The sequence below is a fragment of the Lampetra planeri genome, chromosome 7 (genome assembly GCF_965212315.1).
Source record: "Lampetra planeri chromosome 7, kcLamPlan1.2.h2, whole genome shotgun sequence".
Lineage (NCBI taxonomy): Eukaryota > Metazoa > Chordata > Hyperoartia > Petromyzontiformes > Petromyzontidae > Lampetra > Lampetra planeri.
In genome coordinates this window covers 13837505-13854785 of record NC_136113.1, presented here as the reverse complement: position 1 = coordinate 13854785, position 17281 = coordinate 13837505, and the positions used below count along the sequence as shown (strand labels likewise).

The window sequence follows — 17281 nt, the reverse complement described above, 5'->3', positions numbered from 1 at the left end:
GGAAAGCCTTTGGTTGTGTGGCTTGGCTGGTGCATGGGTAGGTGCCTGGGTAAGCTTGGTGGTGGGTGACTCGGTGCTTGGGTTGGTGAGTGGGTTGGGTGCCTGGGTTGGTGAGTGAGTTGGTAGTTTGGTTGGTAAGTCGGTGGTTATATGGGTTGGTGAGTGGATGAGTGGATAACTGGATTAAGTGAGTTGGTGGGTACCTGGTGGGTGAGTGACCGAGTGGATTCTTGGGTCGGTAAGTGGGTGGGTACCTGGGCCTGTGAGTGGGTGAAGTGGGTGGGTGGATACCTGAGTTGCTGGGTGGGTGAGTGGGTGGGTTCGCGAGTGGGTGGCTGAGTGGGTAGTTGAGTCGGTGAGTGGGTTAAGTGAGTGGGTGTGTACCTGGGTGTGTGGGCAACTATCTGAGTGGGTGCCTGGGTCGGTGAGTGGGTGTACCTGAGTGGGTGAGTGGGCACCTGGGTGGGTGAGTGAGTGGGTGAGTGTAACTGGGTGAGTGAGTGTACCTGAGTGGGTGAGTGGGCACCTGAGTGGGTGAGTGGGCACCTGGGTGGGTGGGTGGGTGAGTGTAACTGGGTGAGTGAGTGTACCTGAGTGGGTGAGTGGGCACCTGGGTGAGTGGGTGAGTGAGTGTACCTGGTTGGACGGGTGGATGAGTGAGTGTAACTGAGTGAGTGAGTGTACCTGAGTGAGTGGGTGAGTGAGTGGGTGAGTGAGTGAGTGTAACTGAGTGAGTGAGTGTACCTGAGTGAGTGGGTGAGTGAGTGTAACTGAGTGAGTGAGTGAGTGTACCTGAGTGAGTGTACCTGAGTGAGTGGGTGAGTGAGTGTAACTGAGTGAGTGAGTGTAACTGAGTGAGTGAGTGTACCTGCAAACGGAGGATTCGCGAGCATGCAGCACCGGGCGCGAGCCAGCGGTGCTCTGCTCCTGAGCGCGACAGCGCTGGCCCTCTTCTGGATGCTGGCGAGGCCCGTGCAGGTGGGTCCTGGGCGTGCAGCATGGAGCGCGGTGGCGCGAGCAGCGTGCAAGGGGTTCAGGGCTTGTTACAAAGACAAACATCCACCACCCCCCCACCTCCACCCACCACAGACTGTTGGGGCAAGTGCTGTTAGCGAGTAGCAGCACCTATGAGGGTCGTTACGGCACACTAGGGGGTTGGTGGCCAAGACTACGCCCGGCCGCCTTTATCTCCCCAGGTAATAATTTAAGGCTGAGTTGACCTAATGGATGCCCAGGATCGGTTCAGATATTCGTCACTGAGTATTTGACGTGAGCGGGAGTCTAACTGAGGTGGCCGGGTTCGTAGTGCAGTCTGCTAATCATAGAAAAAACAAAGACAAAGATCCCCCGTATAGCCTTTAACGGAATGTTGGGGCAAGTGCTGTTAGCGACCAACTATGAATTCCGGCACGGCACACGAGGGGGGGGGGGGGGTGGGGATGCCCAACACCACGCCCGGCCGTCTTTGTCTCCCTAGTGGCGATGTGTACGCATCGCACCAAGTACTAATTTTAGGCTGAGTCGACCTAGGGGAGGCTCAGGACCGGTTCAGATAGTTGTCACTTGGTGTTGGCCGTGAGCTGGAATCGAACTCGGGTCGCCAGGTTGGTAGCGCAGCGTAGCGCTAACCGCTACACCTATACCGCTCCCCACTCAACCACTACAATACCACGACACACGCACGCACACGTAACATTCTCTCTCTCTTTGGAACCCTTTGTGTGTCACGTGCGCTGCTCTCTGAATGTGTTTTCGGGTTGTACCGCGTGTTTGAGATCGGCATGCTGTCCGACGTTTCGATCCACGTACTGAATTGAGCGGGAGCCGCATGCTCAATTCGCTTCCCGAAGAATTTCCGCCGTGCGTGGAGCGACGATGAAGCACAACCGTGAAATCTAGATTTGAAGCTTTCGTGACTGCAAGGATATATACTCTTAGGTTTTTTTTCGGTAAAGTCACGTAGGTAAAAAATACAATTAAAATTAATGAAAGTAAAATTAAAAAATCACGACGTTTCGGAGGCAACACAAGCTTCCGTCTTCAGGTGGAACCGTCACAGCACGATTGCTGTATCAAGTAAAGAGGTTTTAATTAATTTTAATTTAATTTTTTACCTACGTGACTTTACCGAAAAAACCCAAGAGTACACAACCGTGAAATCCTACGCAGCCGTGTGTGTACGCGCATGTCTCACGTGGCGCAGAGAGCCCCCGATTCAAAATCACGGCCACGTGTCGTCGTACGTTCGCGTGTGTACGTTCGCGTGTGTACGTTCGCGTGTGTGTGTGTGTACGTTCGCGTGTGTACGTTCACGTGTGTACGTACGTTCGCGTGTGTACGTTCACGTGTGTACGTTCACGTGTGTACGTACGTTCGCGTGTGTGTGTGTGCCCGCCACGTAGCGGCTGTCCGCCGCAGCGAGTGTTTGCGGTGGTTGTCGCGGCCAACGTCGCTGACGAATGTCTGAGCCGGTCTTGGGTCTCCCCTAGGTCGACTCAGCCTCAAATGAGTACCTGGTGCGGTGTGTAATCGTCAGCATTTGGGGAGATAAATGCGGGTCGGGCGTGGTGCCGGCCATCGACTCACATCGTGTGTCGTGCCGGCCTTCATATGTGCTCGCTAACAGCACTTTCCTCCAACAGCGTGTTGAAAGGTTATACGTTGGGGGGGGGGGGTCTTTGTCGCACGTGACGTTGTGACTGTTTACTGCAGCCACGTGCTGCGGCTATTGTGATGCTGCACGCGGCGTGGGGTTTTGAGTGAAGAGCGGACGATTTTTGCAGCGAGAGACCACGTGGTGTTTGGCATCACGGGTGTAGCGACAGCCGTGTTGGGCGACAACCCTTCACCGAGCCACCGCTGGACGCAGTCCTCGCCTTGTAACCCATTGGAAAAATCCACGGAGATGTTGAGTTCGATTACCGGTCATGGCGAACACGGATTTAGAACATTTAACATGGCAGCTCCGAGGACTAAAACGCATTTGGTTCGACTCCACGCGACGTAGAATTCGATATCGATCAAATCTGTCAAATACGAGGAAAGGCCCATCATAATATTAACAATAGTGCGAGCTAGGAAACCTTAAGTTTCAACGCCTCGATAGCAGGGCACGTGAGAAGGCGAGAGGCAATTGAGGAAGGGACCTCAGACGTAGTTCTCCGATGTCACCTTCCACGGGCCGTTCTCTGACACGTGGTGACGTCGTCACGCTGCTCGACGCGACAGTTGACCGTGGACATCCATTGGCGGCGTGACATCACGCCGCGAACAGCGAGCCTCGGTTGTGAATGGAGAACATTCTGTTTCTGCAAATGCTTCTGACGTCTCGGATGAGGAATGTTCGACTGAAAGCATGTCACTTGGACCCAGGCGGTCTGCCTGTTGTGAGCATTGCGCGCGTGTAGAGCGTCGCGTGTGACAGCGGCATCCGCCTTAAGGACGATTGCAAATGGGAAGTTTTAAACACGTGGGCTTTCGCGACCAATATCCACAATAGAGGTTTGTTGGGGTTAGGTCGCGTAAATACGCAAAAAGGGAAGCAGCTTACATGTATACCCTTCTGTGTGTGTACGTGCTTTCCCCTGTGGGGTGTTTCCTGCAGATTTTCGTGTTTGTGTATTTACATTCCGATTTGCGCTGTCCGTTGTCATGGCACGAGACAACGGAGTTTCCATTCGGATCATCCACGGCTCGCGATGCCGTGCCATGTGTCAGGAAAAACAAAACTGACCCGGAAGATGGCATCACAGAACTAGAACGAAAAATAATATTTTGTTTTGTTTTACCCTTTCTGGCAGTACAACAGGAGGTGTTAAAATGTTCAAACACCAAATATAAATCTTTTGAAAAAAATCAAGTACATCATTAGCCACACACACAGTACTTGTGGTGAACATGCAAACAAAACACGCTCTGATAATAAATGGCATTGTGTTCTGAAGGGATTGGCCTACACCAGGGACAGCCTGAAAGTTGCAGACTTTATTCTTCGCAAAATGTTTCGATTTGGTGTTTGAACATCTTAACACAACTGTTTTATTGCCAGAAAGGGTAAAACCTATTCTTGTTTTTCATTCTTTGATACTGGCAAAAAAGGTCCCATGATAACGCAAGAACGACTTCTGAGATTACTTAAATTGCCTTTAAACCACGACGCCGTAGGAGTCAATTAATATCATCCAACCATTCTCAATCCGCCAATGAATTAAGTCCTCCGCACGCCATGTTGGTCACGTGGATTCTCTTGACCATACTTCACCAGGCAGGTCAGTGCGCGTCGGAGGAGAGGAGAGAGAAGCTAAGCTTCTTTCGTGTGGCTGATAGAACTGTAACTCAAAGATCTATGTTCAAGTTTGAAGTCCGCGCAACAGCCTCCAGTAAGGCCGAATGAATTTATGCTGTTGCTACCGTACTGCTGCTGTACCTCTTGAATTGCCGAAGTTGGCAGTGGCTCACAATGTGCCCGACAGTCTGGGCTCGATCTCCATGGAGGGGTGGGGTGGGGCGAGGGGAGTACAAGACCGGGTCTGATAACACTCTGCAAATTATGTTAGCCGTGGCCTGAAATCGTATTTGGGTTCGCCCACTCCATAGCATAGCGCGCTAACCACTCGATCACCGTTCCACCAAAATGCAGTAGTCACAATATACGGTGATGCCTTTACTCGGGAAAGCTTCGTTGAGTCTTAACATTTCTTGAGAAGGGTCCCGCAGCAATGTCTTTGACCAATTCCATTAATGCGTGTTTCAGGTGTGGTAGCAAACCGGAGAAAACCCACTACGAATATATACATGCATGTATGTCGAAAGTATTTCTCACCGTACGTAGCCAACCGTGCTAATTGGATGTCCGGGGGACGGACAACAAACGAAATAGAAAACTAAGTTATCAAGAAATGAGTTGTCAATTTAGAAAATGTGTTTTCAATTTCAAAGGGAGTTTCACAACATTTGTGCGGCGAGGTGTGAACTACCTCGCCTGGTATACAAAGGTCGTGGGTTCGATCCCGACCCTGACGATCCCTCTAAATATATTTGGAGTTTGCATGTTCTTCCCGTGGTCGCGTGGATTATTCTCCGGGTCCTCCACATTTTCCCCACCACATTTAGAATCAACATCACGCGTTTAGAGGTTCCGCGGAATATGAGGGAATAACCACAGCTCCGCACAGATAGACCCAAGTAACCCAATTTGATCAACTTTGCCATCTCCTGTCCACCTCTGAATATTATTGTGCAATACAAATGCAATCCGACAATTTTGTTTATAGTCAAGTGCGAGAAAAAAACTCTAACTACATTTATCGTGATGCGTTTATGTTTGCGGGTGTCAAGATCGTCCTCTATGGAGGAGGATCGTGAAGGACGCTGCTGCTACTGCTGAGCAGTTGGAGGCAGTCGCCCTCCAGCAACAACGGAGGGCAGAAGAGCGACGCTCACAACAACGAGCGGAGTGCCGGGCGGCTAAAATACAGCACGTTGGCACAGCAGGGGGTACAGCTGGTGGTGCATCTACCGGTCATCTCAGCCAGCTAACCCATGGCACCTGCTGGGCCTGTCCCGCGACCCCCAGTTAGCGAGTCTTCGACACTTCACGTGGCCTCAAAGTGCACTTGGCCTAGCACAGGAGCCGTGGTAACATCACCGTCACTGAGTGGCGAATGGCGGTTGTTGGTATTGGTCGGCGACGATCGGGCTGATCTGATACTGTCGTGAGCAGAGCCCGGTTTAACCACGAGCAGATGAAACCCGGATTCAAACTCACGTCCACGGACGTGGACACGGCTCGGTGCTCTGGCATCGTAACAGGGGTGGCAGCAGTGCGCGTCTCGTGCAGCCGATATCACAGAAACCTCCACTCGGAATCCCGGCAGCTGGCGTCGAGTAAGTTCCATTAGAACTTCGGTTAACAAGAGCGTGCGGTATTCATACATTGCAAGCTCTGTTAAGCAATCGTGTCTTGTAATTTTTTTGCTTAACTTGTTCAATGTCTGTGAAGAATCTCGAACATCGCGCAGGCCGATGGACCGCCGAGTAGGTGAGTGGGTAGGTGAGTGGGTGAGCGAGTGGGTAGCTGAGTTACAGGCCGATGGACTGCTGAGTAGGTGAGTGGGTGGGTGAGTAAGTGAGTGGGTGGGTGAATAGGTGAGCGGATGGGTAGGTGAGTTCCAGGCCTATGAACCGCCGAGTAGGTGAGTGGGTAGGTGAGTAGGTGAGCGAGTGGGTAGCTGAGTTCCAGACCGATAGACCGCTGAGTAGGTGAGTGGGTGGGTGCGTAGGTGAGTGGGTGGGTGAGTTGGTGAGCGGGTGGGTAGGTGAGTTTCAGGTCTATGAACCGCCGAGTAGGTGAGTGGGTGGGTGAGTAAGTGAGCGGGTGGGTGAGTTGGTGAGCGGGTGGGTAGGTGAGTTTCAGGCCGATGGGCCGCTGATCGCAAATCTGCGAGGTCCAAATCTCGCTGTCCGAGTGCGCCCTCGACGATCAGGGTGTCACCACGAGCTCGCCGAACGAAGATGACAACGATTGACTGGCATCCATCCCTCTGTATCGGAGAATGCGGAGCCGCTATCTGTCTCTCGCAGCGTGTCTGTGTTCCCACGCCTTCCGCCAGACGGGAGGCGCTGATGGATGGGACTCGACTCCCGTAATCGGCATCATCAGGCACGGCACGCTGGGCGTGACTTGTGTGTGTGTGGAGGTCGGGGCGGGGGGGTGGGTTACAGCCTTAGGAAGGAATGGATATTTGGGCTGGTCTGGCCATCGTCTTTAAAGGAGGCTCGAGTAATCGACCAGAAAAAAGTAGTCGATTGCAAATGTTGGCTCGATTAATCGACTTAATCCATCGATCGTCCCAAATCGACGAGCTCTGTTCACGTCAGCACGTGCGTCTCCCTCCCGCGAGAATCCCTTCGGGATTTGGGGCGCAGGTTGAGTCACGGACAATATTTTGCGCGCAAGTAGCCGCCTCCAGCATGTGTCCGTCAGTCCCCCGCTGGTGACACGGTGAATGTGCGTGTCGCGTCTATATGTGCGCGCGCCTCGTGTGTTTGTTTTCCAGAGCAATGCGTGCTGCCAATGTGGCGGGAGGGGAGGGGGATGTGACAGGGAGCGGGGGAGGGTAGGGGGCCGGGGCTGTCCGGAGCAAGTGAGAACAGGGAAATGGGGGTGATGATGGTGGTGGTGATGGTGACGGCGGTGGTGCTGCTGCTGCTGCTGATGTAGGGCCGCGCCTGTACCGTCGTCACCATGGCGAGGGCGTGTTGCGCAACTCTTGGGGGACAATTGCTTTGTTTGGTCTCTATCCGCTGCTGGATGAAGGGCTCCCCTGGGGATGTTTCACCGTAGCTCTCCGGGTCATGGAATAAGCTCCCAGCGCGTGCAGCGACCATGTGGTGACATCATGCCGGACATCATCATCATTGTCTTGTGTTTACGACCCAAAGCACAACGGCCGTAGTATTGTTTTTACCATACTTCACCACGCTGGTCAGTGCGGTTTGGTGAAGTGTGATCATCCGATTATGGAATTTGGTTGTTGAAATGAACGTCTATGTTACGTTTTAACAAGCACGCGGATTTAGTTATTCGCAGCTTTGGAGGCGAGCGTTTGGTGTGATTTGTAAAACGCTCAAAGCCAGTGCCGGACTTGCGAATTGGCCGGAAGATGGCGGTGCAGTAGTGTATTGAATACATCTGTGCGGAGCTTTGAGTGTTATCTCCTCGCGCGTGCGGTGCCATTCCTCGGGGCACTCCGCGTCTCTGCCAAACGAAGCAGCAGCCCTTCGTCAATGGAATTGGCCAAACGTTCCAAGGCAGGACCCTCCTCAATAGGAATCCTAAGGACTCTTGGACGATTTCCTGGTTGCGTGCATGCTATCGTTGGGGTGCAATGGTGGGACAAAGGTGTCGAACCCCGAAACCTTGAGTTCCATTCCAGGTCACGGCTAATATCAGTGGCGAATGATACCAGACCCGTGCCTAATCCCTCCCCCCTCTCTCCCCACCAACCCACACTGGACCGGCGCGGTGAAGTATGGCCAAACAACTCGCATGACCCACGGGGTGTACGGGGAGAGATGCTTTCATTCAGCAGCGGATTAAGCACGCGATGCGTATCGTTCTTCTTCTTTGTGTTTGTTTTTGACGAATGTGACGGCTCATTACGACCGCGTATGCTGCGTGTCGACAGCGTCATTGCTCAAGCGCGCTCAGAGTGTCTCTGTCATTCCCTTCGTGATTCCACAACAACAACAGCAGCAGCGGAAACGCTTAAAAGGGTGCAAAATGTGAGCTGCACGTCGGCCCTTCTTGGGTTTTTGAAGCCCCAAAAGTTTGCCTAAACCAAACAACAACAAAAATAACCCCACACTCGTTTTCATGTTTTTCACAAACGAGGATGCACCGCACCAGATGAGCAAGCTAAGGAGGGGGAGGGGGTGGGGGTGTGACGGCAGTGTGCTTGGATTCGATGATTTCCACACAAAATCATCGATGATTTCCGCACGAAATCATCGAATCTCGCCGTCTTCACGCGTGAGACCACACAGCCACATCGCTCGCCCACCGATTGAACATTAATTTATTTAAAACTGGATTTTGTGTGTGCTTCGTTTGTTGTCCTTCACCACCAGCACCTCCGGTCGGCTACGTACGGTGCGAAAGAAGTTCAACGTACATACTCGTGTAGTGGGGGTTTCTCCGGTCTGCTACCGCACCCAATCACACGCATTCATGGAATTGGCCAATCGTACTCCCGCAGGACCCTCCCGAATACTTCTTACGACTCAGCGACGCTTTCCCGAGTAGAGGCATCAATGAATATTGCATTGTGGTGGAGCGGTGGTAGAGTGGTTAGCGCACTGTGCGTTGGAGTCGGTGAACCCACGGCCGCGGCTAGCGTTAGTTGACGTTACCTAGAATTCCCTTATTAGCCTCCTCCTGCTGCTGCTGCTACCAAGCTTTAACAATGCATATTGTTTGGGTCTTTCGGTAAAGTCACCGAGATAGGTTCAAAGAAAATAACAAAAATAATTACGACGTTTCGATCGCAACACCATCATCCCGATGACCACCGCTTGTGTTGCGATCGAAACGTCGTCGTTTTTTATCGTTATTTTCTTTGAACCTATCTGCGTGACTTTACCGAAAGACCCAAACGATATGAATTCCTGCAGTCACGAAAGCTTTGAGTCAAGATTTAACAACGCAGTTGTTAAGATTTAACGATGCAGTTGAGTCGCTGCTGAAGCCATGCCACGAATGTCACGCCTCTCGCTGCCTCTCAACACTTTCCACTGATACCGAAACGCCGCTCCAGCCAATCCTGACGGCCTCGTTCGTGACCGTGATGTTTTCTTGTTCATGTTTTTGTTTTTTGTTTGTTGCGGTTGTACCCGATTCAAGAGCCGAATGGCTCACAGGGCTATACCTAATAAATTAACTTTGAACCGTCGACGACCGGCCCAGATCACGGGATTTTTTTTTTCTTTCGTGCAATTCATCTTCTTGGTTCTTTCGGTAAATTCACGTAGAATGGAAATAATAAAATAATAAAAATAAAACATAATAAAATAATTCTCACGACGTTTTGGCCACAACGCAAGCAGCCGTCCTCAGGTGAAGAACAGGTCTGTCGAGAAGACAGAGTCTGAATGACACACCCCAGGCTTGGAGCGTCTATTTAAGCTGGGAGGGAGGAGGAAGAGCGCCTTGACAAAATAATTTGCATATCAAAGAGGAATTTTAGCATATTTATGGCAAATGCAGATATGCAATTCCCAACTGCGTCCGCTAAGCGGCGCCACCACGCATTTGCTCGAAGCGTGGTGAAGATTGATTGATTGTATGAAAAAATAAGAATTTGATCTTACCCTTTATGGAAATAAAACAGTTGTTGAGATGTTCAAACGCCGAATAGAAACATTTTTTGCTTAGAACCGCAACTGCATTAACCGCACACAGTACTCGTGGTGAACATGCACACGAAACTTGCTCTCATAATTATTATTATTACACTGGTAGGAACCTCCTGGTTACACCAGCCCACAGAGGATTATTGTGCCCGTCCGTCCGTCCGTCGTGCATCAAAAAATGGGAGGGGTGGGGCTGGGTGGAGAGGGGAGGGTTGGGAGGGGCTGGGTGGGGAGGGTGGGGCTGGGTGGGGGGTGGGAGGGGTGGGGCTAGGTGGGGAGGGGCTGGTCACCCCGTGGTGCCCTTATAAGTTTTATTGAAGAATGCGATGAGTGTTTGTGTCATCCACCGTCCAGCCGAGATGTGAATGCCTCGTGCGTTGATGTTCTCGTCACTTTGAAGTCGGGGCCCATGCGGGCAACGTTGCGTCAAACGACCCCGCTGTCTGGACAGAACGCTCTTCGCGAATGGTTTACTTGATGCTGAGGAATAAACCTCTCATTGTGGTGGAACGTTGGGGCACTTTGCACGAGCGGAGGATGAAGACGTTGCTGAAGAGAGTAAAAAAAACACCACCAGACAAATGTATTTTGAAATCCCAATGGGATGAATGTTCTCAACCGAGTAGCATCGGTGTCATCTTTGGAACTTGCGTGGTGTGTTTAGTTCCTTGTCTTTCTCCCGCACCTCCGATGAGCCTCGTTGGCTACGTACGGTGCGACAGAAATTCAACATCCATACATCGCGCTCAATAAAGAGGTCATCATCAGCGATGATAAATACACATCAGGATGAAGGCGTCGCCCCGAGATCTGTTACGATCCTTGCGATGTAAATCATCCACCTAGCACCTCTCCACGATCTCATTCAATTGCTTCATCTCTTCAGCAGACTCGTCTTCTCGGGCGATGTCCACGGTTAGCGATGAACGAGACTGGCGACGGAATGGCAGCAAAAGGAGGGAAAGGCGTCCGGTTCAGAAGGGGGACCCCCCCCCTCCCCACCGCGGAGATGGAGTGAGGCGACCAGTTCACGTGGTAGCGGTAGTGGAGTTGGCGCTTTGGCGGCGGCGTGATGCGTGCCGAAAGTGCTCTGTGATGTGTGTGTATGTACACGTGCGCGTATGTGTTAGTGCATGTGTGTGTGTGTATGTGTGTGCATGTGTGTGTGTGTGTATGTGTTAGTGCAAGTGTGTGTGTATGTGTGTGTGCATGTGTGTGTGTGTATGTGCGCGTATGTGTTAGTGCATGTGTGTGTGTGTGTGTATGTGTGTGCATGTGTGTGTATGTGTTAGTGCAAGTGTGTGTGTATGTGTGTGTGCATGTGTGTGTATGTGCGCGTATGTGTTAGTGCATGTGTGTGTGTATGTGTGTGCATGTGTGTGTGTGCATGTGTGTGTGTATGTACACGTGTGCGTCTGTGTTAGTGCGTGTGTGTATGTGTGTGTGTATGTGTGTGCATGTGTGTGTGCATGTGTGTGTGTGCATGTGTGTGTGTGTGCACACGTGTGTGTGTGACGTGCGTATGTGTGTGGTGTGTGCTGTGTGATTAGCCTGACAGAGCGGGCACTTGTGTGTGTGTGTGCACACGTGTCTATGTGTCAAACGGTAGTGTAGCGGTAAGCGCGTTGCGCTACGAACATGCTGACCCGAGTTCGATTCCCGCTCACAGCCAACACCAGTGACGACTATCTGAACCGGTCATGGGTCTACCCTAGGTCAACTCAACCTCAAACGAGTACCTCGTGCGCTGTGTAAACATCGCCACTGGGGAGACAAAGGCGGCCTGGAGTGGTGCTGGCCACTCACCCCCTCGTCGTGTCGCACCGGCCTTCATAGGTGCTACTCGCTCACAGCACTTTCCCCAACAGTCTGTCACGGCTATACGGGGGATCTTTGTCTGTGTGTGCGATGTGTGATGTGTTATTTGCGTGACACGGCGAGCACGTGTACGTGTGTGTGCGGGGGGGGGGAGGAATTACCCCAAGCACACTGCCTCCATTCATCAATCTGCCTGCCTCCCTCTCTCTCTCTGTCCCAGCGCGGTCACTTTGCCATTCACAAGCGTTCGCCTCCACAGACGTCACTGCCGTCACAGCCGAAGCAGCAGCGGCACAAGTTGCTTAGAGCCCAACGAGAGAGAGACTTTTGACTTTTTAAACAACTTTTATTGCCGCCAGCAGCAAAAGCACTGGAGGCGATTGCAATATGAAATACACAAAGTCACCAGCAACACAAAAGAAAACAAACGCTACAAATCGACGCGCTATGGCGCTGAAAGCACCGCGCACACTACAAAAGAAAAGTCATGTGGTTGTGGTGTTCTCGCGCACGCCACGGTGACGAGCGAGCGCTTCAGAGAAAGAGAGAATCAGCAAACAGCCCCGTTGATGGGCGTCGTGCACGCACGAGGCCTGGGGGTAGGAGGAGTGGGAGCTGCTTTGGGACTCTCTTTAGAACGTCAATCGTGGTTGGGGGACGACGCTGCATTGTGGGGGATGTCCAGCATTTCGTAATAATTATCAGCCACGCTCAATCGACCACAAAAAAAGTGTCGATAATAACGGTCATACCCGCTATGAAGACGGGTCATGATCGCAAACGTCAACAACTCTATCTGTTAGTTTAACACGTCGGCTTTGGCGAGCAATATTATCCACAGCAAGGGGTTCTTTGGGGGGGTTAGTACACGCACATCTTCGAATACAGATCGCGTAAATATATTGGGACTCTTAAAAAATATTTACGCGATCTAACCCCTCCAAAAACAACTTTAATATGAATATTGTACCTGTTGTTTTTATTCCTTTTATAGCGGTGTTATTAACGAATATGTTTACTCAATATGGTTTTGATTTATTTGATTTTATACCTACGCGACTTTACCGCAAGAACCAAAGAATATGAATATGTTAACGTTTTATTTATTTATTTTAATAACACTGGTCAACACACTTTTTCTGGCATAAGGTATTCCAACCGTTGTAAGGTTAATTTTGGGGTGCTGATTCCAAATCTGGCATCAGGTTTTGTCTATCACATCAGGTTTTTGAGATATCAAATATTGCATTTTCAATTAAAACTGCAGAAGAAAAATATGAAATAAATGTGGATATCTACATAAAATGATATAAACACACTATCCTAAAAATACAGCACCATATTTTAACACTAAAGCAGTCCACTGACTCGCAACAACTTGCATAAGTGACAGAGTTAATTTCGGGTAAAATCAATAAAAATGGGGTATGCCGATAGCATAAAAATTAGATGTGCTAGAGCAAATCTGAGATCAGATTTGGAATCAGCACCCTGAAATTAGTCTAAAACAGCTGCAAAAGTCCAGGCCAGAAAAACACTTTTTGTTGTTGTTGACCAGTGTAATGACTCAACGCTCCTTCCCCGCTGCATCTACAAAACTCGGGCAGTGGCGATTCAATCTCCGGCTTCACCCCCTAACCCCCCCCTCCCCGCTGCTCATCCCCCAGGGATGCGCAAATCGCCAGGAGCTGCAAGTGGCGGTGCGTCAGCTGCAGCAGTCGCTGAGCGCGCAGGAGTCGCGCTGGGCCGAGGGGATGAAGCAGCTTCGCAAGCGGCTCTCGGGGCTGCAGCAGACCGTGAGCAGGGGGGCACGGCCCAGAGCAGGTGAGAGAGAGGGGGCGGGGGGGGTGAAGAGGGGGGAGTGGTCAGAACAAAGGCAAAGATCACCCGTGTAGCCTTAACAGCCGGTTGGGGCAAGTGCTGTTAGCGAGCAGCACCTATGAAGGGCGGCACTGTGGCACACGAGGGAATTGGGTGGCCAGCACTACGCCCGGCCGCCTTTGTCTCCCGAGTGGCGATGTTTACACACTGCTACGCCAGGTACTCATTTGAGGCCGAGTCGACTTAGGGGGGGGCCCAGGACCGGTTCAGATAATCGTCACCGGTGTTGGCCGTGAGCGTGAATGGAACTCGGTTCGCCGGAGTTTCGCAGCCCACGTCACGAATCTCAACGCGACTTCCCCATCGATGCGATTTAGTTCTTGAAGCAGGTCTCAGCAGGCACGGCGAAACGTCGTACAAGCCGCCGCACACAGCACGCGGTTCAAGCGTGAAACGTATCAGAGTCAGGTACCCTCACCGCCATCACAATCCCCATCACTCCCTGTACCATCACGACCCCCACCACTAGCCCCATCACTAGAACCATCACTCGCCCCTATGGATTGCCACAAATAATCCTGGGTCTCAGTGGCATCTTGACGACTATATTCTTAGGTTTTTTTCGGTAAAGTCACGTCACCTACGTGACTTTCCCGAAAAAACCTAAGAATATGAATCCTTGCAGTCACGAAAGCTTCAAATCTAGAATCTTGACGACTGTCTCCTTGTTGTTGTTGTTGTTGTTTGGCCCGATGACTGACGTTTCACTGCACGTTCTGGGATCTTCTGCGGGACATCTGAAACGTCAGACATCTCGCCGAAGAACACGGAGCACACACACACACATCGGAGAGCCGCACAGCGCGACTGACAATGTTTTTGTTTTGTTGCTACGCTCACACTTAAGCGTGTACGAACATTTTGGTGAGGGCTCTTCCGTGTCTTCGCCGTGGAACGATGGCGATGCACGTTGACCCCCGACACATCTGCTCGTTTCGTCAAAGATGGGAAAGAGAGAGAGCCCGTATACTTCTGACGAAGAAGAAGAAGCCCTTTATTTATTAAGGGTGCGTATTTGTGATTTCTGTGCTGCCCATAAAATAAAATAAAAATAAAAAAATAAAAATGTGTAGCTGGCAAGCGGAGTTCATTCCGTAGTCACCAGGGTGTGAAGCCAGAACCAGGCGTTTTGAGAACATCGATATTTGCAGCTGAAACCACACTGGCAGTGCGTGTGTTGTGTTTGGATACAAAAAAAGACGTGAACACGCACGGCTCCACACGAATCATTTTCAGTTCCGTAGCGCGGACAGGTACAAAGAGCGAATGGACTCCTCCTGCCAAAAGTTGATCCAACTTCACAGCTGTGATTTGTAACCACGTGGGCCCCCTCCAATCCGCGTGTTTTCTTGGTGAATAAACAAAAAAATTCGCGTGATTTTTGCCGATTTTAGTTTTTTTGCTAAAGTCCAGAGCTGGGGGTAGAATGACCCATTGGCGATATCACGGTGGCTTTTTGTTCAGCGATATGAGTCGAGACGCGAGTCGGGGCTCCGTGTCTGTAGGAGGGTGGGTAGGAGCTACTCGGAGCTGGACGTTCCTACGAATCTCCCCTTCGTTGCACGTTCTGCATCTGTCTCTATTGGTTGCTCTGTCTGGCCGTTCAATGAGCGCCGTGAGGGTCATGAACAGACGCGAGGACAAATCACCTGGCAGTGCGTCCGATGGGTCGTCAGTTCTCTTCCTTCTTTGTTTATGTATCCGGGAGAGCCACAGTGAGTTCGTAGGAATCTGTTTCAGGAGGGGTCCTGCATTGAGGTTTTTTCTTCTATTTTAATGTCTCTTCAACCGATGAATGAAGAGTTGTGTTTACTATGCAAGTCGGAGGGAACCCGAGGCACCCGGAGAAAACACACACGCGCGCGAGGGGCCAACGCACAATCCCCGTACAGATGGAAACAGATGGCGATTAGTCCACATGCTGTACTGACTTCTCCTGGGGAACCAGGGTATGGCATCTCGTCGACGTCCACAGGGACGGAGTTTGACAACATTTTTGCGGTGATCCACCAAACCTGGCTGCTGCCTCCACAGTGTTGGGTCACAGGTCACGTGCAGCAAAGCTGCCACTGCTAAGAAGCTAAGCAAAGATGACACCGAGATATTGCTTGGATGGGCGAACGCCGTGCATGCCAGGTGTTATAGGCTACGTTGTGGGCAGCAATGGGAAGTGCAGCAACATGCATTGTTGTACTCTACTTCTATAGCCCCATGCCACTGGTGTGCTGGAGCCAGTGGTGGAATATTCCCATGGCAGGCAGCGGTCTAGCTGCTGCTTGTTAGTCAACCCTTGTTGTTGTTGTTGATGATGATGATACTGCGAATGTTGTTTCTGTAGTCGCTACTCCTCATAATATCGATGATGACAAGCAGGACAATGATGATGAAGAGGATGATGGCCATCATAACGATGATGATGATGTTGATGATGAACATGTCGAAGATGATGACGATGATGGTGTTGACTTTGGTCATGAATATGACGCCATCAGGCTTGACGAGGCTTGCTGTTTGACCCAGGAAGGCCTCACTCGAGTCTCAGGACTCTTACTCAGGAGCGTTATGCCCAGTTGTCTCAATAGGTGAGGACGTGTCTGCCGTTGGTGCTGTGTAATCCAAATTGAGTAAATATGCGGGTAGCTTTTGAGCATTGTTATCTTTGTACCAATACCAGTCACGTTGTCCATGTTGTTAATATATGTGTTATTATTTTTAATTAATTAGTAATTTTTTTATTGATTTGATTAAATTATCTTTACCAACAGAACCAGGAATATATATTTGGGGGAGAAAAACAGAGAGCCCAGAGTAAACCCCACGCAGAACAGGGGGGTGGGGGGGGGGGATAGAGCCATCCCTAGGGCACGGTGAATCCGAGGGACCCCCAAAGGCAACCGCGCTTCAGCGTCGCGCTGTCAGTTTGTAATTCTTCCCGTTCAGTGTGAGCGCGTTGGAGACTCGCGCATCGTGGGATTTGCCCCGAGCCCCCCCACCTCCAACCCCCCCCCCCCCCGAAGCCCTTATGGACGGCCCTGCAGGGAGAGAACATATAATATCCGCAGAGAAAGCAGCCCGAGTCGAACCCAGGAGCTTTTTGCTGTGAGGCGTTACCACTCTGCCACCCTGATAACGACGATGGTGATGATGACGACGATAATGTCCCGCACCTCCGATTAGCACGGTTGGCTACGTACGGTGCGAAAGAAGTTCAACAAATACACGAAATATTCCATGACGACGACGGTGAAGATGATGACGATGATGACGACGATGGCTACGTACGGTGCAAAAGAAGTTCAACAAATATACGAAATATTCCATGACGACGAAGGTGAAGATGATGACGATGACGACGCCGACGATGATGATGACGGCGACGATGACGACGATGATGACTGTGGTCACTCTGCGCTCTCCCCCCCCCAGTGGCCTCGTGCCCGCGGCTGGAGGCCCCTCCCAATGGACATCGCCTCGGATCGAAGCACTCGAGTGGCCACGAAGCGCACTTCGTGTGCGACACGGGCTTCCTGCTCACGGGCGCCAGCACGCGCCTCTGCCTCGACAACGGCACCTGGAGCGGAGAGGCGCCCTACTGCCACAGTCAGTGCCGTCGGGAACACACCTGCACCGACAGACCACGTGGTCACCACCGCCAGAGCCCCACCACAGA

At 51.3% G+C, this 17281-nt stretch overlaps 1 protein-coding gene across 1 annotated transcript in view; it reads left to right on the top strand.

Moving 5' to 3' along the window:
* The first annotated feature begins 561 nt into the window (after positions 1-561).
* The window catches only part of FBLN7 (fibulin 7), a 34115-nt gene continuing 17395 nt past the window's right edge, over positions 562-17281 (top strand). The window contains exons 1-3 of the mRNA XM_078596442.1: positions 562-978; positions 13398-13554; positions 17038-17211. Of these exons, the coding sequence (XP_078452568.1) occupies positions 892-978; positions 13398-13554; positions 17038-17211 (418 nt within the window). The 5' untranslated portion in view covers positions 562-891. The remainder of the gene's footprint in view (positions 979-13397; positions 13555-17037; positions 17212-17281) is intronic.